We start from the raw sequence: 26,545 nt of genomic DNA, 5'->3' as shown, positions 1-26,545 counted from the left end.
GGCAGACACTGCAGGTGAAGTGATAGTTTTCCATTTTTTTCTTCAAAGAAAACTGCAGTTTTCTGCGCAGACCAGCATAGCAACTTGAACATCCATGTGCCCAAAAGAGCTGGTCCATCTCCTCCCCTTGGTATGACTGTAAACTGTTATATAAACCAAAGGTGTTTATCTGAGTATCACACATGTGTATCCTGAAATTCTCACTGGCTACCATTGACTTCTGAAGTTTCTAAGTGCCCTGCAGTAATTTACAACAATAAGAACCCTTCTCTAAGCATCACCCCTTAAAAAAATACCAGATTTCATTTCCAAACTTTAAAATTAAAATTTGAAATAAAAGCTAACTCTACTCGGTGGACTTCTGAAGATTTTGTACAAGTTTGAAGGAATAATGGCCTTTATAAATTCACTTCAGAACCACTTTAATTTACATAGCTATCTCCCTGGAAGTCCTTTTGACATTAAAAAGCTCTCATACCTTCTTATCTTTGCTCTTTGAGAGATTAAAGCTGGTCTGTCAGGGAAGTCTTTAGGTGACGAAGCAGGGGTTGGGGGGCCCTCTCAATGGTCGTCTTCCACTGTTCTCTGCAAGACTTCGCCCAACATCATTCTAAAGGGGACTGTAATTGTCCCCAGAGACAGCGGCTATGGGCTTAAGGATTATCAACACAACACTGACCAGAGCACTCCAAAATAAACATTTTCCCTTTACTTCAGAAAGAAAACATTGTCAAGAAAAGGGCTCATACTCTTGCTCTCTAAACAGCAGAACTGTCAAACCTTAAAATATATACCCCTAAAAATTGGCTAATTTTAGTGGCAGGTAGCAGTTCTCCATAAAAATGATGAAATTCACTAAAGATTCATACTAATTATTATTAATAATTCATAATAAAAAACTGAAAGAGTATATCCCTTAAATCCAAATTTAAAACTAGAGCCACTATTCCTTGTGCATGCTGCTTTCCTTCAGTGATGAGGTCAATACTTACAGTGAATTCAGAGAGCGTAGTCCTTGGAAAGCATCTGGTGCTAGCTCAGAGATCTGATTATTGCTCAGGTCGCTAAGATTAAAAATAGGTTAGGTTAAACTAAATAGAATATCAGTGAGATTTACTGCAGGAGAAAGCTATTTATTGCCTTTGCATGTCAGTTTTGCACCTATCAATACATATATAAAATTTGCAACATGAAACATCTGAAGCATCCTACATTTAAAAAAAAAATCACACTTTTAAATCAATTATTGGCTATTTTCCTAAATTATTATTAAAGATGGCATGTGTTATTTTTGAAAATAGAATATTTAAGAATTTGATTGCATAATATATTGACCACGTACATTCACACTAGTGTGAATTAATATGCTAAATTACAGAGAACTTTAAAAATTAATAGTTTAGCTTTTAACATTACAATATTATAGAACTAGCAACAGATAGTCACATCATTTAATATTTAATCTGTCGAGTACTTATTCATACTTAAATGGATGTCTTCGCATGGTCATGACTTGTATAATTTTTAAAAATTACACTGATTTCAGAATATTATTCACTCACATTCTTCTAAGCTTTTTATATGGTGAGAAAGCTCCAGGAGGAATGACCTTGATTGAGTTCTGTTCCAAACGTCTGCAATGAAAAAAAATTAAGTTTTAAATAGAAATGTGAGCTCCCAGATGTGTTTAATTCAAGCCATGTCAAGAAGCAAAGGTGATATGCTTTATAAGTGATATTTTCTTTTTTTTCTCCAAAAAGACTACTAAAATTAATTGTGCTCTGCCCTAAATGTGGTACAAGATTGGGAATAAAAACAAAGCAACTCTAAAAACAATAAAAATATTCTGATTTTTTAAGCATTACAAGTTCATTAATATTTAAGTCTGGAGTTTGTATAAAAGAAAGAACACCTGTAAGAAGCTAAGTTGGGAATACGTTTTGCTAACTTCAATATCAGGAAGAAATACGTTGTAACATTGAAAAGATGTAGAACATGTTTTACAGATAACTATAACTCTTCCACAAAAGACATTATGGTTGAATACTAAATTTTATAAACCATTTCCTCTACAGAAAGCATATTATAGCTTGAAAGAATTGTTATATGCAGAAAATTAATTTTGAAGCTTCTTCTGAGGCAAAAATCCTATATTCTAAATTTATAAGTGCTACAGATATTTTCAGTAAAACTGTCTGGACTCTGTCAATCCATTATGTGAATATTTCATGTGAAAACCACTGCAGCAAAGTGCATTTAAACACAACTGCCGTGTTTTTATGATGCGCTAAAATCTGAGAGGTGAAAATAACCCTCTAACATTATCTATTCCATGGTTCTGCTATCAAAGGAAGACAAGATTTTACCCATCTAGTTATGAAAGACACAAAACAGTATATTTCACAGGGTGTTTTGGTAAATATTTTAGTCCATCAAAAAATGTTGTCTCTCAGCCTCATTTCTACCCATATAAATATGCTAATACACATTTCCCATCCCTTCTCCTCGCTTCTGCTCTGTATCCCAGAGAGCTGACTCCTGTGAACCATTTAGTCCAGGCTCAGTTGCTAACTGGCTTTTGTGAGACTTCATCAGTGAGAGGCACTGGTGGGAGACCCAAGGTGGGACGAAGGGAGAAGCCAGGGTATTCTCCCCTTTTCTGCCTCAGGATATGTCCTCAGCAGTGGTCTCATCTCTTCCTTAATTTTAGCTCCTGCTAAGGGCCAGATCCTAACTTTGTATATCATCAACTTCTTAGTTCTCTGTAGCCCTGGGGGTGGAAGCAGCTTTCTAATCTGTGTCACTTTCTAGAGCTGTTTAACTCATTTGTCATATTAAATCCCTCTGTTGAAATACCTGGCATGAGCTCCATTTTCTTGCCCAAATTAAAAAAAAATATATAAAAAATACACATATATGTATATACATTTATATTGGTATATTTATGTATAAATATTATATACAGAGAGAGGCCATATATAGGCTATATATGTGCCATATACAGTGATTTTTATTGAATGTTGGTAATACTTTGACATTATATGTATTACAAGCATTTAATGGACATCAGATCAACATAAATAAAATATCACTAGGAGGTAAAGTCAAATTGCTTAAATTACGGTCTTTTCTGATTCAAAGGCCTTATATTACAATATCATGTTTTCTTCAACAGTCTCAGTGTTCACCCTCTGACCTCCTTGTCTCTAAAGGTAATGGGTTTCCCCAGTCTTCACTGCTCTTGAACTCACTGTAGCATATGATATTGTGAACAATCCTTCCTCCCTTGGATGTGACTCTATATGTTCCTGATTCTCGCTCTGCTTTTCTCTTTCTATTTATGGCTTCATTTTCTAGTCCTCCAAATTGAGTTATTCCCCAAGTTTCTGTACCTTGCTCTCTCACAAAAAGGTAAAATCTTTTCTGTAACTTGCAAAATTAGTCCAGAAAGCGGAAGTTATTTTGTTCACATTAAAGAAAAACTTAAACTTAAGCTATTTACGAAATATGTTAAGGAAGCAAATTAAAATCACTCATATTACAGTACTCAGATCCGTGAATCTTACTTTAGTTTTTCTGCACGCATATTTACTTTATATAATTAAAATCTTACTGTACAGAGAATTTTGACTTGACTCCTTTACACTCAACATCATATCATCCATGTTTTCCTATATCATTAAAATTTTTGGAAGACATTATTTTTAATGTTTTCATGACAATTCAACTGTCAAAATGTGCCATATTTCCTTAATCATTCCTTATTGTTAGCCATTGAAGTTAATAATTTCACATCAATATTAATAATATTGTTTAGTTATTTTAAGATGACTACAGCACAGCCTCCTTTTGAAGCTTTCCTTTACTTTCTTAGGTATGGTTAATTGTATATTTCTCTGTGCTCAAGGGCATTTTCTTCTAAACTCCTCTGCTCTTATCTGACTTCATTCTATTTATTTTTCACATATCCTTCCTCCACCGGATTGTTGGCCCCTAAGGGGCAGATTTACCCTAGAAGACAAGAAATAAATCTAATGAAGCAAATATGAATTTCCTTCATATGGATTATTTATCTAGGTCTTAAGAAAGGGTTACTTTTTTCAAAAGCTCTAAGTATAGCAAAGGATATTTTAATCATTTCACTGTTACATTATTGATTAGAACATTATGAATTGATGGTTTAGAGACACACTTTTTTTGCTGTGATCCATTCTTGTAGTTGGATTTTAAGAAGTTTAAAATGTAATTGACGAAAATATAGTAAAAACAAGCTATAGATGGAATACTCTTGATTAAAGGACTTTCTTCAAATCCAGGCCAATGAAACGTCATTTCATTTTGTTAAAGATTTTCTCAAAATAATATAATGCGATATGAGAAAAAATAAAAATTTTTAGTGTCTAGCAGGTTTCTTTCAACAGTCATGCAAAACTAGATCATACAATTACTTTTCGTAAATATAATTTCAGTTTCTTGAAAATAAGGAATCAGCAATTATTCATTCATTCATTCAATCTGCAAATATTTAATGACGGCCCTGTGCAACATATTGTATTACATAATTGGAATTCAATGGTGATCAAAAGCAGATATGTTTATACACTCATGGACGTTTTATTGATAAAGTGTCCAGTTTTACAGTTATGTTTCCAACTAATTTGTTCAATATAAGTTTTTTTAAAAATGAGATATTCAGTACTGAGACTTCTGAAATGTCAATAACATTAACTTACAAATGTGGTCAAACTAATTCTATCGCTTAATATAATTAAAAAACTTCTTTAGAAATTTTAAAATTCATTTATTATTTTAAAGTCTCAGAACCTAGAATACTTATAATGATCACTAATTGTTCTAATGGCTTTTAAATATATATATATATATATATATATATATATATATATATATATTTTTATGGTACACGGGCCTCTAACTGTTGTGGCCTCTCCCGTTGTGGAGCACAGGCTCCGGATGCGCAGGTTCAGCGGCCCTGGCTCACGGGTCTAGCCGCTCCGTGGCATGTGGGATCTTCCCGGACCGGGGCACGAACCTGTGTCCCCTAGCATTGGCAGGCGGACTCTCAACCACTGCGCCACCAGGGAAGCCCTTAAATATATTTTATTGTAACTTAGTTTGTGTTGAATCTGCAGTTAATTTCATTGATAACTATTCCTGCTAAAGCAAACAAAACAAAAAGATATAAGTGGGCCATCTATTTTTTTAGAAAATGCATGTTCAAAAAGTTACAAAACAAAGAGAATTCATGATGAAAACATATTTAATTTTATATGCAAAAATAACAAACATAATATAGCAATACTGCAGGTATTATTCCTTACTGCAATGTCCCATGACTTAATCTACATATGGCAAACCATATCATTTACAACATATGCAACAGAAAGCTGAACAATGACATGTACAATGGATTTGCTTGCTTTTCTTTATTTATCTATTTACTTCCAACCTTGTTCCAAAAAAAGAATATTTGAAACGAAGCTTATATGGTTATTTACATTGACTCAGCAGCTAATTGGTTTTTATGGCACTGTCTAGCAGTCCGTTAAGGCACAACATAATTGCCTCCTTCATTCAAAGAGACAGATTCTCACGCAGGAAAATATTCTACCACTGATAGATGTCAAACCGTAAGTTTTAAAACGTTTAAAAATGTCCATTTTCTTGTTTTCAGTGGACAAACAATAAACTAATGTGTACTTCCTGTAAACTTCTAGGTCTCTAGGATAAATAATTTCTGTGTTTCATTACAAGAACCTCATAATGTATTTGACAAACTACAAACAACACACATCTCAAATGTTGCCCTTCCTCCTAAAACAAGAGGGGGACTATTAAAACCAGATTATAAAAAATACGGAGGAAAAATATTAGAGTTTTCAGGTAAAGGTTAAAAAAAAAGGAAGGGTAAGCTGGGACAAAGAGAGTGGCATGGACATATATACACTACCAAATGTAAAACAGATAGCAAATGGGAAGCAGCCGCATAGCACAGGGAGATCAGCTCGGTGCTCTGTGACCACCTAGAGGGGTGGGATAGGGAGGGTGGGAGGGAGATGCAAGAGGGAGGGGATATGGGGATATATGTATACGTATAGCTGATTCACTTTGTTATACAGCAGAAACTAACACACCATTGTAAAGCAATTATACTCCAATAAAGATGTTAAAAAATTACATACCTAATAACACAGCTTCAAAATATAAGAAGCAAACATTGGAAAAAAGTATAAGAAACAGACATCCACAATCATAAAAAAAACAAAAACAAACAAACAAAAAATTCCAGGGTTACAAAAAGAGATAGTGTAATGGCTGAGATATATTTGCTTGCTGTAGATAAAATCCACCATAATTAAGAGCCTTCCAAATGCTAGCCCTTCATAAAAAAAATAAAAAATTAATATTTTAAATTTCAAAGTAAAAATAGATTTAGAAAACTGAGTAAGAGAGGGAGAAAATTTTATAAACCCCATATGATAAAGGAAGACTTTTTCATATAAAAGGAGCCAGAACCTTTTTCTCCACGGAATGTATGTGAACAATTCCAAAACATTTCATCGCTGTATGTACGTATATCTCAAAGCAATCTGCTGCTACACTTCATCAAAACAAGAAGGAAATTTTAGTTAGAAGTTCAATTTTAGTTAGAAGACAGTTTTCTAACTGTTCCAATCAAAAAATTCACAAGTATGTTTAACCAATAAAAAGAACTTTTTCCTCCCACTCCCATATATCTCTTTCTCTTGTTCTCTACTGCTTTTTTTTTTTAAAAGAAATATATGTCTTCACACTTTTAGAGTTCCTAAAGAATGAATAGCTACCAATATACGTCACTTTTCTGGTGCCTATTTCAAAGATGGTAGAAAACGGGAAATTATCAGTAAATCTCTCTGCTGTAATACTGTGGACACTTAAACCTGGAAATTATGTGCAGGTATAGCTGGGCTCTGTGGCATATAAATACTTTACCATGGTTATCAATGAGCAGATCTTACATCAGGAAAGTATACAACATACAGTGTAATTGGGTAGTTAAATATTCCAACTAGTTCTGAAGACATTTACACTATATTAAACAACATTAGTTTATTTTAAATGACACTTTCGACTCACTAAGCTTTCAATACTCAGGCATTCGTTTCAATATTTTTCAAATTAAATTATCTTGATAAACTATAAAAAATAACATCCACATGCCAAAGCTGAAATAGCTCTCCCAAGAGGAGAATCACATAATTTATGTTTTGTATATGTATCGACATAAAGATAAAAAGTGGAGTTTAGTGATTAAAAGTATGAGCTTTATACAGACTTGGATTAAATTCAGAATCTGCCACTGATTAGCTCTGTGGATCTTGCAAAAGTTACTGTTTGTTTCTCTGTGTCTCAGTTTCTCTATCTGAAAAATGAGAAAATAAAACCTACTATAAATGTTTTGGTAAAAATTATGAGATGTAAAGAAACATATATGGTACGTTTTTTCCTGCTCAAAAAATAGTGGAAAAAATTAAAATGAGGATATATATGTGTATATATGTAACATATAATATATGGCATTATATAATATAATGTCTATAGCATGTATTAGTCACACATATACACACAGATTATAGAAAGGAATAAATCTGACACATGACTTGATCTCTAATGTGAAATAAACATTTATGGTTCCAAAACACATTTTAAAACAAATTAGCAAAACAGTTTTGCAGATAACTCCCAACTGTCTATTAAACACATACACTCAAGCATCATTCACATACATGGAGGCTGAAAAAAAAATACAAATGGTTGCTATTTCCATGATCAACATGATTAAAATAAAGCCCTTACTCTAATTTGAAAACTGAAAAACTCAAAAAAAGTTTTTACACCACCAGTAAAGTATGAGTTTGGATTGAGTGTTCCTGTAACATACAGCCCAGATGCTGATTATACATGGCAATAAAACTGACAGTTCTTTGCATTTTCCCCATCTGCTTTTAACGTAAATGGCAAAAACAGCTGCCAAAGAACAGAACAGATTTAATGGGGTGACGGCTGGAGCTGCAGAATGACTTTAGTTTTTGAGTCATGGACTGCTGAGTGTAGCCAAATATTCTCATCATAGGTAACACCAGTCCTGCATTTGTAAAGGAGGAAGCAGCAATATTACTTTGACATCAGGGATCCTCTTGCTTATTACATAATAGTTCTAAAGTAAGTACTTTATATTTTTGGAATATTACTTCTAACTTGAGCAGTAAATGCATGCCATTGAAATCCTTCAGATGTCTCTACATAAAATGACCCAAGATTATCTTAGACTAGAATATTATTGCTGTTATGTAATTGCGATTTCCAGGACTTTTTAAGTTTAACAAATATTTTTAACAGCTGAGTGAATATTGGCCTCTAGAGACACATACTTTGCATATAGCTAGCATTTTTGCCTTAAGACTCTGTCCATCCTAATTGATTATCAGCGATCCCTATGTTGGGATGACTTGTTCCTGAAAATTGTCCACTTCCTTTATCTTATTTTATTTCTTGTGATGTCATTCTGGGGACATTTCCCTCAGTGCAAATTCAATTGATGTTTTCATAATAAAAATAATTCTTTTTCCATTTGGTCTTTAAGCATTTAAAGCAAAACAAAAATGTGTGTGTGTGAGTTCCTATTGACCTCATATTTCAGGCAATGAACTTCTGAATGAGTGTTAAAATTTTTACGTATATATTTATATGGACACACTCAAATGCAAAAAAAAAGTACATTCAATACACAGAATCACATAATTTAGATTTAGAGGGAAAAATGGGCTAAGACACATGGCTCGCCGATTTCAGGGGCAGAGTACAGATTCATAATGTCAGTAACATTCAGTTTTCATAATTTTTCTTTTGCAATCCAAGAAAGACAAATGCAAGTTTTGCTGCTTTGTTTTTCATTATAACTAAAACCTCTTGGACGCTTAATATGAGTTAGGCACTGAGCTAAGTCCCCCATTTGGTAATAATTTTAGTTTTAAAAACATTATGCAAATTACCTTTATACATCATTTGTTTAACAGTATTACTCAGTGAATAGATAGCAACTAGCCTTCTCCCCGATGCCTGTACTGAGTTATTGTCCAAGTCATCCGTCATTTTCCCCCTAAAGTTCAGATAACACTGTGATCACTAGTAGAATTTGAACCAAACAAATTTTCAACTTACTCTTTCTAGCTGATTTTACAACCATAAATCAATAACTTAATTCTTTAAAAAAGTGACAATTTCATTCACCTGAGAATGAATACTACTTTGTGCCCCAGCTGTTTTCATTTCTATGTTAAAGTCTACATAGGTCTTATTTACATCTGATGGGTCTCCATTTCTTTCCTGTAGAAGTTTTTAGTGACTCAACCACAACAGCACTTGGGTCATTTCTTGGAATAACTTCTCACTAGTATCTGCTGCTAAGCCTGTCTTTATCATGCCTTATGTAACTGTTTGTATCACAAGTGGATTCTCTACTCCATGTTAGAGTGATTTTTCTAACTAACAAATCAAATCATACTACTACACTGCTCAAAATTTCCCCTTGTATCCTGTTAACATCAGGACAGTGATTCGTCGAGATTAGGCTTGTACTTTATGTTCTAACAACTAAAACTGTTTTAATTTCTCAAAGACACATGACTCTTTCACTTTTCTCGGGCTTTGCACATGCTCTTTCCACTGTCTAGAAAGCCCACAATTTCTCTGCCTTCAAAACACATCCTCATACCCCAAGATTCTTTTAGTCTCCCAGGGAAATCAAGATATTCCCTTCTCTGTGCATATGTATTTCTCCATGCATATGTATTTTATTACTTATCATATAGCTTTTAAAATTTCTGTGTGTGTAAAGCTTCAATTCCCTGCATTGTAAACATTTTGAAAGCTGGAACTGTGACCTCTCATCCATAATGCCTGATGCAGAGTAGGCACTCAAAAATATTTGTTGACTATGTAGTACATGAAAAAAATGTTACTTTTCCACATGCCATTGTCTGCTGCAATAATGTTCCTCAGACTCCTTGGGATTTTTAAGAGAAACCAGTTGGAGCATCTGCTTTGCCTTACCACTCTAGTCATTTTAAGATCTCTTTTTCACCAATTTATTTATAATTTTACCATACTTATTTTCACATCTTAACTCATATTACAAAAGTTTGATTCATTCTTCTATACGTTTCTCTTATGAAAGGCACTGTGGTTTCCTTCTGAAATGATCAAACAACAACAACAAAAGCATATAAAGAGTGTGTGTGTGTATACGTATATATAACATACACATTATACATATAAATTTTTGTGAAATTAGGTACAAATAAGAAAAAAAATCAATATATTGAAAAGGCAACCAAGAGAATGGGAGAAAATATTTGCAAATCTGATAGAGGGTTAATAACCTAAATATGTAGAGAATTCATACAACTCAATAGCAAAAAAGCAAATAATCAAAATAATAAATGAAGAAAGGAACTAAATAGATATTTTCCCAAAGAAAACATACAAATCAAGAGTAGGTACATGAAGAGGTGCTCGACATCACTAATCATCGGAGAAATGCAAATGAAGAACACAATGAGATATCACACAAATCAGGATGGTTATTATCAAAAACATAAGAGATAAATGCTGGCAAATATGTGGAGAAAAGGGACTCTTTATACACTGTTGGCGGGAATGTAAATTGGTACAACCATTATGGAAAACAGTATGTGGTTCCAATAAAACTGATATTGAACTACCATATGCTCTAGCAATCCCACTCCTGGGTTTATACCTGAAGGAATTGAAATCACTATCTTGAAGAGATATTTGAATCTCTGTGTTTACTGCAGCTTTATTCACAATAGTCAAGATATGGAAACAACCTAGATGTCCTACAACAGATGAATGGATAAAGAAATTGTGGTATATATACAATGGAATATTACACAGCCATAAAAGTAAGGAAATCCTGTCATTTGTGACAACATGGATGAACCTGGAAGGCATATGCTAAGTGAAATAAGCCAAACAGGTAAATACAAATAATGTATGCTATCATTTACATGCAGAATTGAAAAAAAAAATCTGATTTCATAAAAACAGAATAGAATAGTGGTCGCAGAGGTTGGTGGCTGGGAAGATGAAGGTCAAAAGGTATAAATTTTTAGTTATAAGAAGAATAAGTTCTGAGGGTCAAATGTATGGCACAGTGACTACAGTTAATAATATATTTCAAATATTATATACTTGAAAATTGTGGAGAGTAGAACTTAAGCATTCTTACCACACACAAAAAAAGAGTTAACTATTTGAGGTGATGAATGTGTTAATTATCTTGATCTTGGTAATCATTTCACAATGAGTAAGTATATCAAATCATCATGTTGTAGCCTTTAAATATATACAACTGTATTTGTCAATTATTCCTCAGTAAAACTGGAAAAAAGGAAGTAAATTGAGGGAAATAAGAGCAAATAATTTTCTTTTCATGAACCTACACTCTTAATAAAAATGAATTCTCTTTACAAAGATGATTATCCTACTATTTCATTCAATAGGAATTAAAGATTGTTCAAGATATGCATATAAAATTGAGAATTTTGTCAAAATAAAGATGAAAACGCTCCAATGATTATTAGTGAACTCAATAATGGTCTATGGAACTACAGGTTTAGTTTAGTTTTAAATGTATTTTACCTAATTTATCTTATACTATTTTGCTTTGGAACTATCAAAATTGCTGTAGGGATTACACTAAGCACGGCTACTAATGACTAAGAATTAAGTGAGATGTTTGTTGTGAGGAAACTCAGTGGCGATCTTAGTTTGTATACTGAACAATGAATTGGCTTTCTGCATTCTGTAAGAAGCTAAATTATTATGTCTTTTTCTAAGCTCCTAACTTATGATGAAATCATGATGTGAAAACTTCAGAGATATTTTATCGATATTGTCTAAATAGTAAAGTCAAGGTAATTTACATGTGCTATAAAAATTAGTCAAACTGTTATGTTATATTTATTTTTAAAATTTATTTTCAAAATGTGGGCATAATTAAAAGAAAATGAACCAATTACACAGCATGACAGCTGTGCTATTAGCTGAGATATTCCTGAGTGCATGTTAAATAGTCAAAAAGTCATGCTTGATATCATGAGTACCTGTAACTTTCCTAATAAGCTAGTATAGGTTATTTAACAACAAGTTGATCAAATCTAATTTACATATCCCTACCAACAGAAACTTTGAAATATGCAGATTCAAAATTTGGCAAGTATTATTTAATAGAAATAAGGATGCCCCTTTTGGAAGGGGCAAATGCAGAAATAGCATGCAAAAGGGTTAAACACAGGAAGAGTGCCTAAACAGAAATGGAGGGCAAAGATGTATTTTTAAAATTATATTCAGTATCATAAATGCAGTTTGTAATCAGAGCATTCAAGAATCATTCTCACTTTCATTTCTTTATAACTATGCATGCAAATGATCCAGAGTGAACAAAAGGGAAAAAAATGTACTCCTAACTTCATATCCAACCTCTAATACTGTGAATCTCTTTGAAATAGGCTTCTTTACTACTAGCAGAGTAAAAGCAGTCCAATAAATTTATACAACAAAGTGAGTTCCCTTTCCATTTTACCTATTTGAATAGTACATCCAAAACAAATACTATAACTTCTGAAAATTTGCAATACATCTTAGAAAACAGAGATAGCCCTCATAAGACCCGGCCTAAGAACTTTGCTACCATACTTTCCTTTCCCGAAATTTGAACGCTTCCTTATCTTCTCTCAGACAAATAAAAGGAAGAATTGTATGGCTCCCAGCTTTGGAGTCCTGAAAAATGCAACCAAGATTAAAAGCAGTAAGACCTAAGAGTGAACAAGACATACTAAATTGTTCAACCTATGTTTTTACTAACTGTTCTCCGCGATGTATGGAATTTCTGTATAATGGTTTGGACAGGTGCTATGCCACAGAAAATCTATAACTGGATTGAAGAGAACTAAATGTCTACTTTACAGCAATCTATCACATCACATTCAAAGTATTACACCTCAAGACAAGATTTAAGAAATTAATTCTGAGGATTTGATATATAGAGAATCAATTTGCTATTAATGATTTTGTTGCCATGGGTCAGGCCTTGTATAGACTTGCCTAAGGCATTCCATGTGTATGAAAACAAGGTACCCAACCAACAGTGTTCAAAGCAGCCAAGTGCTGGAAAGATTCCAGGGCAGCAACAACTTCTTTCTTCTAAACCTAATTTTACCTGATATTACACATTCTATTTCCCCCCATCTATCTTCATTAGTCCATACTCCTTTGTCACATTTTCTTTTACTAGGAAGAATGGAGGCTTGGAGGCTCTCCTGATTGTATGTCCCAGACCCCCCACCCCAGTACTGTTCTTCTCCCTGCCCACACTGTGCTAAGTTTTGGGACAAAAATGGTGAGGAAAAAAGACATGATCCTGCCCTCATTAAGCTTGCAGTCTAATAGGGTAGTTTGACATTAACCAGGATATCAAATTAAGCTGTGATAACTTCTATGTAGACAAAATCTAGGGAGATATGAAATTACTTAATAGAGACTAGGAAAGAAGACAACAGTTGTAGATATAAAGTCATACGAAACAGTTCTTAGTTTTGTAAACATTCCTATACCTTCATGCCTTGTCTTTCTCTATGCTCCTTCTATGTTCCCTTCACATGTAAGTTTCTTAAAGTGTCCTGTTTTTCTGATATCTACCTCTCTTCATTTTTTTCAATCATTCCTTTTATAATATCCCAACAAGCTAAGCCACATCTATCTTTCTTTTGCAGCTGGAGGGAGGATGGAAAACAGGCTTTGGAGTCAAATAAATCTAAGACTGAGGCCAGTTTAGTCACTTCATAATTGAAGAGTTGTTTTTTTACAAGATTTCTTAACTTTTTTGAGCCTGGTCTTTTTTTAAATAGCAAAATGAAATTGTCAACTTTTGAGGGATTTGAGGTAAACGTCTATAGGCTTTGTTACAGAGAAAATGTGACCTTAGAGAAAGATGTCTAAGATGTCTGTAAAAAGATTGAATTAATTATTACATCTAAAGAAGGAGGGTACCTATTAGATACTGGCTTGGTCAACCTAGAGCAGAAAAAAGTTGCTCTCAGATGCATGTAGAGAGTAGAATCCAAGCCAGGACAGGAAGCAGGGAATTTAACAAAGGAATTTTTAGTTAGCTCATTTTAGCTCATTTCATTAAGCATTCTATTCATAACTTTTTTTCATTAAAATTTCTCTTATTGATTTTATGCTTAAAAAGCATCATTTCATTTTTCTATGGGAAGAGAATGGACTGCTCCTTCAGATTTTTTTTTAAATCGTGCTTAATATAACTCCACCCTTTCAGAGATAAATCTGCTTTAAATGTTTAATTTTTACATTATCCATTCATTCAATAAATATTTATCTTATATTTATCAAGGGCCTACTATGGGCCAGGAACTAGATTTGTTGCTGGGTGTTCAGTGGTGATTAGAACAGAAGCAGTTCCTGTCTTCATAGAGCTGCTTTAGTAGTGAAGACAAACACACAACACAAATATATTTTATATATATACATATATATATATATATACACATATACATATATGGATATATAGTTACAAAATGTAATAATTAAGTGCAGTCAAAATCAGATTCCTAGTCTGCAAATGGGAGGACAGATCCTGGACCATGGTAAAATCATCAGGATAATGAGGCCTCTTGGAGAAATAAAACCAACCTTTATCTAACACATGCCTCTGCATTAGTTTTCCTGTTTTATTTAAATTGCACAAATACACCCATCAAAGGTCAACGAGAAGATCAAATGCTACAATATGTGCATAGTATCCCACACTGCAGGCATTAGATAAATGCTAGTCTCTTTTCTATTCCTTCTTCTCCAATTATTTCAATTCTGACTTTAAAGGAATAGTTCCCTTCTATATCTTAACAAATTTAAGCACATACCACAGTGTGAAGTTATAGTTGCAAGCACAAATCAGATAAAAGGAAAGGGTGAGGCAAGTTTTTCTACCCAGATTTACAGGCAGTTGATCACTGCTACATATCACACACACATACTTTCTTTTTGTCACAATATGAGATAGTTACAGGAATAAAGACACACTAGACAGTAGGAAGTCAACTCAACATTACTGAATGAAATGTCTGATAATTTTCAATAAAGAAATTCTATTAATAATTTACTGGTAAAATCCAATTTTAAAACATTATATGAAAAATATGAAGGGAGTTTATAATGTTCAGTTCATCATGTATTAAAAATATAGAATGTATAAAAAATTTTAAAGATGTTGCTAACTTTATTTCTACACTTTATGAATCTTACTGATTTTTTTTTTTTTTTTTTTGCGATATGCGGGCCTCTCACCGCTGTGGCCTCTCCTGTTGTAGAGCACAGGCTCCAGACGCGCAAGCCCAGAAGCCTGGCTCACGGGCCCAGCTGCTCCGCGGCATGTGGGATCCTCCCGGACCGGGGCACAAACCCATGTCCCCAGCATCGGCAGGCTGACTCTCAACCACTGCGCCACCAGGGAAGCCCCTTACTGATTCTTTAATTAAAAAGTAAAAGAGTAATAAAAGAAGTGAGTCACTAAGCTAGTAAGTTGTGCCACTATAATGAATGGTAATGGGTGTATTTTGTTGGAGTTGAAGATCAATATGATTTATTACCAGATGCTCTACTGATAAAGCTGATAATGTAATAATCAGAGAAGTAAAATTCACCTAGAGCTTCACATATGATTTCATCTCTACTTATGAATTTATTATAGCTTTGCCTGATGAACCACCACCTCAACACAGACAAACTCATTGGGACATATTAGTCAGTCTAACTTTTATGCTACTAAATTCCACCATCATACAGAATCTATAGAGCATACAAAATGTAAGAAAAGCTCTGTGACAAAAAATAAAACAGACTACATGAGATAAACCATTTGAAATGTTTCATATTCCTTTCAGTCTGTTATGTCTACAACTCACTCCTCTTTTGTCAACCAGCAACAGCATTTTTGTCTCCTTTTCTATCATCAGGATTTGATCAATCCCCTCCTGGGCCCAGAACAATCTTGCTTCCACATATATATTATCTAACTCTCACACTCTCATGTCTCTCTAAACCTATTCTTCCTCTCTGACTTTCTAATGACTGCAGGTTTCTGCACCTTAAAATAAACCCATCTGTCCTTTATCATTGCAATTGTCTTCTTTAAAAAATCCTTTCTCAGCTAAACTCTTCAAACTACTCCATGTCTGCTCTCTCCAATATTCATCACCTCTGACCTTTCTTAACACTCTGAAGAGCGGCTTACTTACCTATCACTCTATCTTGAATCCTTCAAGAACAATGTGCTGGTCAAATTGTAAGACCTGTTCTCAGATCTCCTCTTGGTTCATCGCCCGGAGTTATCTGACTCGGAGGATCATTTTTCCCAGAAGCTCCTTCCTCCCTTACCTATTGTGGCCCTCTGCTGTTTTTGTTTAGTTCCCTCGGGTTTCTCTTCTGTTTTTCTCCTTTCCATTGGCCATCTGATGGCGTTAACCATCTACTTGTTTTTTTTTTTTTTTTATAATATTAATTACTCCAAAATCTTTGCCTCCTGTCTTGTTCCAAATTATCATAGTCTGTATTATTTTAGTGTCTCTAAATATCTTACTGGAATTTCAGTATCTCACAAATTTTGCTCACCATCATCTTCCTTCCTAGTTTTGGTCCTGTTCCTCAGCTTCTTATATACAACGCCATAAACACCATCTCCCCAGCCCTCATACTTGAAATTTTGGCATCATTTTTGAGTCCTTTTTCTCATCTCATCAAAGGCAAAATCCTATTAATTCTGCTTCCGTATTAGCTATCATAGCTGCTTCCACATCACCATTCCTACTATTACTTACTAGCTCCTGCTCTCATGACATCTCCCCTCGACCAACATAATAGTATCCTAAGAAGCCTTAAGCCTGGTTTTCTCTCCTTTTGCCAAACCACTAGTGCACAGCTGTCAGATTAATTCTTCTTAGAGATTCAAACTCCTGTGTTCAAATGCATTCCAAAGAAAGATTTAGATCCTTATACTCTCAAAGTCCTCCATGAATTAGCTCCAACCTACCTTTCCAACTTTGTTTCCTTAACTCTCTCAGGTACCAAATACCAATCAAATTGAGTTCCTGTGTGGCAGTATCTTGGATTTCCATTCTTATCGCCTATGCTGATAAGGTTCATTACTTCTGAAAGCTCTTTTCTCATCTTTGCAGTTCCATTCACTAATTATCCTTCAAGGCCTACCGCACACGTTACCTCCTACATGAAGGCTTGAGATCGAGGTATCATTCAATGAGTACTATCGTCTAAGCACATGAAGCTCTACATGTGTTAATTCTTTCACTACAAACTGACAACACTTGGTTCAGATGAGGAGATAATCCCATAGAGGATAAGTAACTTGCATACAGTCTCACAGCTAGTAAATGATAGGTAGACCTAGGGTTCTAACTAAAGCTTTCTGACTCTAGTTAGCCACTGTAACTTGTTCTCCACTTTACGCCCTCTGTAATAAATACCTTGAACTTACATTTAGGTCTTTAATCCATTTTGAGTTTATTTTTGTGTCTGGTGTTAAGGAGTGTTCTAATTTCATTCTTTACATGTAGCTGTCCAGTTCTCCCAGCACCACTTATTGAAGAGACTGTCTTTTCTCCATTGTATATTCTTGCTTTCTTTGTCACAGATTAGGAGACCATAGGTGCGTGGGTTTATCTCCGGGCTTTCTATCCTGTTCCATTGATTTATATTTCTGTTTTTGTGCCAGTACCATACTGTCTTGGTTACTGTAGCTTTGTAGTATAGTCTGAAGTCAGGGAGCCTGATTCCTCCAGCTCTGTTTTTCTTTCTCAAGACTGCTTTGGCTATTTGGGGTCTTTTGTGTTTCCATAAAAATTGTAAAATTTTTTGTTCTAAGTCTGTAAAAACTGCCATTGGTAATTTGATAGGCAAAGCAGAAATAGAGTCACCGATGCAGAGAACAAACTTACAGTTACCAAGGGGGGAAAGGGGGATGGGATGAATTGGGAGATTGGGATTGACATATATACACTACTATGTATAACTAATGAGAACCTACAGTTTAGCACAGGGAACTCTACTCAATGATCTGTGGTGACCTAAATGGGAAGGAAATCTAAAAAAGAGTGGATATATGGATATGTATTACTGATTCACTTTGCTGTACAGCAGAAACTAACACCACATTGTAAAGCAGCTATACTCCAATAAAAATTAATGAAAAAAATAAAAACCTTGAACTTTATTTTTTCCTCTCTTACGACATGTATTACTTTGTACCTCATTTTATAGCTTTTAACTTGCATGTCACTTGATGGAGCTCTGTGGAGAATTCATGCTGCCTTTATGTAATAATAAGTGTTTACTTAATAAATGCTTGTGCCTGGAGAGATGGATATACTATTTCTCTGTGGGAACAGTTACTATGTCTTTCTACTATCTACTCCATCATATATTACATCTTCTAAGATGAGAGGCCTTATGTAATCTGTGGCTTTAGAATTAGATGGAGATGTCGTTTTTGAAGCATTATTTTCCATGATGCCTCAACATGCACCTCTTACTCTAATTAGACTCAACTGTGCAATCCCTAAAACAAAATGCTCACTGCCACCTCTGCCCTTTGTCCCCAATGTTTCTCTGTCGCAGAATGTCTCTTGCCTCTTTCCAAGCCGTATATTGTTCTTCTTTCAAGGTTCAGCTAAAAAATACAAATGTCTTTTATGGCCAAGGTAGTGTTTCATCAATTAAAAATTTGATGAGAATAATATTATTATGTGCATACATATATTCTTTGTCTGTGTCAAGTACTGCATCTCTCTAAGTACACTTTTAAGCACATATTAAATACTTTAAAATAATGTTAGTGGGGCTTATGAATTAAGATTATTCTCATATAAGATAAATTAGGGCAGTTAACAGTTGAAAAAAATAATGAATAGTTCTTGAAAATAACTTAATTTTTTTGGTGCCTACTATGAAGGCCTATCTAAAGAAGTTGATCCTACTTTATTATTTTAACCAAATATGTCCCAAAATATTGATTTAGTTCAAATTTAGAATTAACTTCTAAAACAGTATATGGTAGGCTGGGTGGTTAAGAGGTGCTTTCTTAGTTAATAGATATTAAGGTAAAGATTTTTCCTAATGCTTACTTCCCAAGATGGTAAAAGTAGTCCTCTTTACATCTTATGTGACCTTGTTTTAGCCACATGACTTATATTTGGCTAGGACACAGAAATGAATCCAGCAGCTGCATACAAAATAGGTATGAAATATTTTGTTGAGAGAATTTAATTTTTGATGGAGGTAGCCATTGGCTCAAATAAGCTAAAATGCTCACTAATTTAAAAATCTTATACATTTTGACTTGATAATATTATCTTTTTTATCCTTTGTGGTGGACTATACAACGGTTCAAACAAAACAGTGAAACTGCATTTTAAAACGTGTTGTCTTGAGAAGGCAGACATCATCTAGTTATCTTGTTTCTACGATTTATTACCCCAGCTTGGTTTTTCTTTTATTTTTCACCACTCCAAGCTATAAATGGGCAGAAGCAGATCTCCAGAACCAATTGGATAAATGAGGTACTCATACTCTTATTTTTCCTAAAGCGCCTAACAACACCTTCTGAAGAAAACGGAAAGTATTATTTTTCCTTGAAATGCATTCCTTTTAATTCTACCTGTGTTGAAAAAAAAAGAAAGAAAAATCCTAGCCACTTCAATAAGATATTTAATTAAACAGAGTCAAGGTCAATACAATTCTGAAAGAAACATTTGTCTAAGCTAATGGATCAGTTTGGCCTTTGATAAACCCAGAATCTCCTAAAGAAAGTCATGGCTTGGGTTATTGGGGAGGTGGGGGGATATGAGGGAATTCAGGGAACATACATTTCCGTGATAGTCTCTGGCAGATTTGTGGGGATCTCAGTGAGACCTTTCCCACGGCAGTCTACGATATTGTTGCTACAGGTACAAGCAGCTGGACAATGCAAAACACTGCAAGACGGCGCCATAAATGATTGGTGACCTGAAAAAGAAACAAACGGAAGTTGTAGTTCTTCCTCCTCAATCTCATCATTGTGAAACACACAAACTTAGCTAAAATAACAAAGCACGTTATTAAACAGAAATGCATTTCTCTAAATACCTGATTATAAAATGATACTATATTTCTACAATATATTTTAGGAAGCATGCACGTATGTTTTGGGGTCAGTACCGATAAAGCAAATGAGCTTTTTAAAACTAATTACAAAAATGATAATTTTTAAAATTTGAAAGATTTGTGAGAGAGGTTAAATTCTGATTTGAAACTAGAATTCTATTCAAATTTATTATGAGTTCCAAAAAAAGCAGCAACTTCAGACTAATCTATATTTCATTTCTAATAAGCTTAGATAGAGCATGGTCTTTATTGAATTTAAGTAGCTTAACTTACTTTAACTCAAAGAAGGAAAGGAAAACAGTAAAACTTCCCTCTTGGTAGACATAACTGTCTAAATAAGTAATCATGTGCCAATAAGTGTGGGGGAAATAGATGATGCTAAGTTTGATTTCTGGGTAGGTTCAAAATTACCGCTTTTTTTGAAGTTGTAATAATTTGTATCAGGTCATTCTGTTAGTTGTAATCTAGATGATTCCTTTTTTGACTTTGTATGGCTTAAGATTTTAGGCTAAGTAGTTACCCAGAGGTATGTATTTTACTACTCAGTATTGAAATTTTACTGTTCAAATGGTGAACAACAGGCTCTCAGGCATTTTGTACCAAATAGGCATCTGCAAACGCTGGGTTTGTCCCTGCAGCAGGGCCAGACCTCTCTGCCCTGCAGAGAAAGGGCTCGAGTGGTGGTGATACCCGGGGAGGAAGCTACAGGCTAATTACTAACCAGGTCCCTCTCAACAAGTTCTCACACTTTACAAAAATAGTCTCAGTCTAAACAAGAAACGTGAACTTGCCTTCTTCCTCATCTAGAAAACAGGAAGGAAAAAAGTGAAAAGAGAAAAAAGTGGTTAGTAACGAATTGTTAGTCATTTCCTTACTTAATTTTTTATAAAGCAATCAGACCTACTGAGCACATTCCATGACATTATAAGAAAATTTTGTTTGGGTTACAAAAAGCATGAGAAAATACATAAAAAGGTCTAAAGGATAGTAATAAAATAGAATCCTGAACTAGTATGTCTTCTCACTCTTCCTTTAGGAAACTGCTATTTATGATGCATTACAAATATTTAAAATGTTTGATTTATTGTTATTTTGAACAGACACTTCTGAAGCAGAAATAATTTATATGGATTGGGAATCAGACTGCCTAGGTTGAGATCCTTGGACTTAACTCTACAACCTTCGACAAGGTTACTTACCATTTCTTTTTCTCAGCATTTTAAACTTTAATGTAATGTTACATTTCTCGACAGATGTTATGAGGGAGGTAAAAATGAGGTAAATATTTGTGAAATACTTAGACTGATGCTTAAGCACATAGAAAGAACTAACTGAATGTCACCTATTGATACTTTACATAACCGGTGTCTTATTTTTGTTTTCAGATTTTTGTTACTAAAGTTAGTCATTTATCTCTTAGGTAGGACTGCATCACATGAAAAGTCTTAGAGCCTATGACATCATCCCTAACACAGAGGATTTCCACAGAGTGATTAGTGCATAACTGCACATTAGTGAGGAACAGTGAAACCTCTGAAGCATGCACCTTACACAGTTCCTTACATCATAGCATACGGGAATATGAAAACAGAAAGGTTCTTTCTCCCTTACCACTGCAGACAAATTCTCGTTTTTGAACCTCAGCTACGTTATGGCCCCTTAGGTGGGATGGCCCCATACACTGAGTGTAGAGGCCCACCCGAGGCCTTTGGCGTAGCCAGTCCGAGAGCCAGGCCAGGTGGCAGTCACAATACAGGTTGTTCGAATGGAGTCGACTAAATGAGAGCCAAGAAGTTTAAAGCAAGAAAACAGAAAAGAGTCATTTCAAAACTTGGAAAATTCATTCATAATAACATGTAACTTCATCTCTACCTATAAATAGGTTAAAGCTTAATAAATGCCAATCTAATTATTTTCCTAAAAATTAAACTGGTTTATAACCACAGACTCAAGTCCTTCTTCATCTACCTCTGAGCTAAGCAAGTATACAGAAGCTTGAACATGACCATGAAAATCTTTTGCCTGCGTCTATTCAAAGGGACAAAGAGACACAAAGAAGTCCAAGGCAAATTGCTCTGCAGTCCCAACATACTGGCAGCCAGTGGGGGTGGGGTGGAGGAATGGGGAGGTCTGGGCTCAGGCAGGGGTAGGAGGCATGTTAAGAAAAGTTGTGGCTCCCAGTTTGAAATACCAGTTAGTCTTGTCATTATTAGTCTCTGTGGCAACTGCTGGCAAAACTTTTTTAGCAGGTCATTTTCATTTTTTGCTGAACCCGACAGAATAATAATTCAATATAAACCACTTCTTTTCACATCCCTATTCTGATTTCCTTCTTTTTGTTTAATCGCAGTAAAAGGGATTAGCTGCTTTTGGCTCTTGGGGACATAGCCTCAAAGAGCAGGAACTGAAATTAAAAGACATAAATGGCTGGGAGTGAAGTAATTATGCCAGCCCCCTCTACGCTGGCAGGGGTCCACACCAGATCATGGATCCCTTCCAAGTGGTAAATAGCACTTCTCCATTAATAAAATATCAGACAAATGTATCCACTAAATTAGGTAAATGACTTCAAACTGGCTTTTATGTTTTTTCAAACTAAAGAAAAGGACATCCAAAGCTATAAATCAAAGCATCATTCCCAGAATCATCTATGCCATGGTAATACCATTTTAGCCCTTTTTAGCTGATGTGCTCGATTATAACCCAATAACAGTAATGGATATTAAAACATGGAACCCAGTCCAGAAAGCTAATTGGACCATAAAAATGGAATTTTTAAGTAGCAATGATAATACAGAATAATGAAACAACCAAAGCAAGGGAATTTAAAGTCAGATGACTGTTTTACATTCTCCTTGAGCCTGGAGGTATGGAATAGACTGTCTTGCATCCAAACTAGACAGCATGCCACAGGACAGAAAGGCACATTTTGGGAACGCTGGGTGACCTCTGGTGAAGTTTGCTTGGAGGTCAAAGTGGCATCTTTTGGAAGCCACAAGGCACATTCCACATCATTGCTCTCTAAATATTTCCATTGAAACCAAGTACATTATGATGATTCAATTAGATGTGCACACATTTGAAATGAGAAAAGAATATAAAAATTTAAAAACCTGATTAGTAAGACAAACTGCAGTGGATTTCCACAAGAAAATAAGACTCACTGTACTCACTATACTATTTAATTTGTTTTTAAAAACTTAGCTAAAACTAATGAGAAACCAACTTCATTAAATATAGTTTGAGTGAACTGGGCTCTTCATTTTGCCAGTTAGTCTCAATCTGATAGCCCCAAGAAAACAAAACTTAGTTATGCCTGCTTACTTTTAGAATGATTTTATTTTGCTATATTATATTCCAAGGAAATTATATCCCATGAAGAGCTCAGTTTTAGTGAGGAAAAAATGACATTAGTATTGGTATTATCTAATTCATTAAAAAGTGGCAATTCAACTGATTTTTGATTAAAGAGAGAAAATAAATGTAACGTTTTCAGTTATAAATTATTGTAAAACAAAAATATTTTGAAAACCCTATCAAAATATATTTACTCTACTTAAAAACGCATATTTTTTCAAAAAGTCCAATGCTTGGTTTTGTTTCTCACCATTTCTCACATGTTGTATATAATATATATTTTTAGGTCAAGGTGATTCTGAAACCCAGTTCAAATGCTATTTATCACTGAAAATGCTTTAACTAAATACCCCACCCTGGGCTTTGAGGATTAATTTTTCTCTAAGAGAAAAAGATAGCTGTATCAAATACTTTTATTAGAGAATCATTTTTATCCATCTAAAATATTTTAATGTCCATCTGTACCTCCTGAAAAGATATTTTAAAATATAAATGCTGACACAACCTTGATTACAGAAGCACTAAAGGGTGATGCTGTAATTTTACGTCACAAAGAATGCTGGAGAGCCAGTTTAGCTTTATTAGGATTGCTTGCCATACAGTAATAAAATCATAGAGATTTACCATTTATCATTTCTGACAGTCAATCAAGGAGTCTTCCATTTCTTAATGAAATGTGATCTCCACAATAGCTCAAAGTAAATGTTTTTCTCCCTCCCCCAAACTTCCCATAACACACATCATTTAAAAGGAAGCTTTCAAGTTTTCAGAATAATAGTTCATTTATTCAAATATCATATCCAGAACTTTTAAAAAAGTGGTGTTTCCCTTGTCTACCCCATGATGATCTAGTGGTCATATTCTTTACTTACTAAAAACAGTACTTAAGGGGAATCATTAATTGATTAAATTGACTTTATATATATATTGTGGCTACTTACAAAGTCCTAAGTTTAGGCATATGGTTGAAACTTGCCACAGAAAGTCTAGTAATGTTGTTATTGTTGAGAGTGCTGTAGAATAAAAAAAGGTTAGAAATTTTAGATATGAAAATTTATTGATCACTCCATATGTTAACACAGAAAAAACCTCTTGTGATTATGTTTATGCAGAACGATTACCTGGTAAAGATGGCATCAAGAATGAACTGTATTATACACAAGACGATAAATAAATTTCATACTTTAACATATTACTATGCATTCATCAAATATTTATTACTAATTTGTGACTTGAGTCATAGTATCTTTGACCATGTAGCTTTATGCACTGTGCACATACATGTCGATTTACGATACTGGTTAAGAAATGAACGTGAGATAGTCACAGTTGGAAAAATTAAACAGTTATATTTCCTTTAAGGGTATTATGTATAATTAGTGTCCACGAGTAAATGAACCCATTTGAATTCTCCAATTGAAATCTCATAGCAATGGCACAGAATCAGTACTTTCAGGTCCTGGAACAGAGTCCTGTTAATTGTTCTTTACTGTGGACAGCAGCCGCTGTTGAAATTTGAGTAGGAAGAACAATATCTATATTTGGTACTTGCATTGGGTAGGAAAGAAGTGACATGCTGTAGCAATATAGTAAAAGCTTAATATATTCTAGCGGTTTTTAGTTGCAGCCACATATCCTGTTCTTTGTTTAGTGCTGTGTAGTGATCATGGTTTCTTGAAGCTAGGGTCAAGAAGATGGGTGGTCAAGGGAGATACGGTGAAAATAAGTATACTTCTCACTTGGTTCAAACTTTTCCTAATTTCCCTCTAACACAAGCATTGTTAGTTGTATTATTACTACTATTTCTACTACAACTACTACTCATTCATTCATCAAATATGTCCTGAATTGCTCTTATTTTTATGGTAACATGGAATTTCTAAAAATAAGTCAGGCATAAATCTTGTCCTAAAATAGCATACAGCCCAACTGCAGAGATGAATTATACAAAAACTTAGAGTTAGTAAGATTTAGAAGAGAGATATCTTTTTGTCTCCATTTGGAGAAGTCTGATTGTGACAAAACAGTGAAAAAGACCATTATCCCAGGAATGGGTGAGCAGAGTGTGGAGATGACAAATGATTCCAGTATACAGAAGATACAGTAGGGTGATGACTAAACAGGGCAGTTGCTGAAGAAGGCAGGAAAGATGGATCTTGGTACAGGTGGATGATGTTTGATATTCAAGAAGGGTTTGAATTAGAGGTTGCACATTCACTTGCCTACAGAGGCCATGCAGGAAACATACATGAGAGAAGCAGGCTGCTTGTAAAGAAATAAAATGGGGAAGAGAGACGGGGAAGAGCAGACCGATCCCTGGGGACAAAGAGGACCTTGGTGATAGTGATGATATTCTCTGTTGTAGCAACTAATATTCAGCTCTGATGGACTGCTGCTCTGCTGTAATGGAGAGCTGCCAAACAATCTGATTTTCTCAAGAGAAACTAAAAACGGAAGTTTTTAGATCAATCTTCCTAATTTTTAAATACTGGCAACTAACTCAAATATTTCAGAGTCCACGGGCCACGTCTGTTTGGGCTAAGCAAGATACATTGAGGCCACTTTAGGCCAGCCGGTGGCTATGGTTATCAATGGTGGGATATGGGGTGTTCAGGGGTAGAGGGATTTACTTAAACTTCTCAGTAAAGTAGGGCACGACAGCTACAGATCTAGAACATGCACTGACTCTCTTTACTATCCAGTTTAGCAATGTATTGAATGATATAAGAACTAATGCAAATGATCTGAACTAAGTCATATAGAAAAAAACCCACTGAATGAAGGATCTATAAAGCACTGAATTGGTCGGCTCATGTTATCCGAAAGCCTCTAGTATTTTCCTGTACTCGAGTGAAATGAGACTTTTTTTCAAGCA

At 34.5% G+C, this 26,545-nt stretch overlaps 1 protein-coding gene across 2 annotated transcripts in view; it reads right to left on the bottom strand.

Moving 5' to 3' along the window:
- SLIT2 (slit guidance ligand 2) overlaps positions 1-26,545 on the bottom strand; it is a 382,749-nt gene that overhangs the window by 100,727 nt on the left and 255,477 nt on the right. For both annotated transcript variants that reach the window (XM_030864309.2, XM_030864311.2), the window contains exons 7-11: positions 24,612-24,683; positions 21,925-22,088; positions 20,037-20,175; positions 1,563-1,634; positions 993-1,064 (exon numbers count right to left, since the gene is read on the bottom strand). In XM_030864309.2, coding sequence (XP_030720169.1) covers positions 993-1,064; positions 1,563-1,634; positions 20,037-20,175; positions 21,925-22,088; positions 24,612-24,683 — 519 coding nt within the window. The remainder of the gene's footprint in view (positions 1-992; positions 1,065-1,562; positions 1,635-20,036; positions 20,176-21,924; positions 22,089-24,611; positions 24,684-26,545) is intronic.

This window comes from Globicephala melas, chromosome 5 (assembly GCF_963455315.2).
Source record: "Globicephala melas chromosome 5, mGloMel1.2, whole genome shotgun sequence".
Lineage (NCBI taxonomy): Eukaryota > Metazoa > Chordata > Mammalia > Artiodactyla > Delphinidae > Globicephala > Globicephala melas.
Note: the sequence above shows the minus strand (reverse complement) of the source record. Positions and strands in the feature narration are given on the sequence as shown.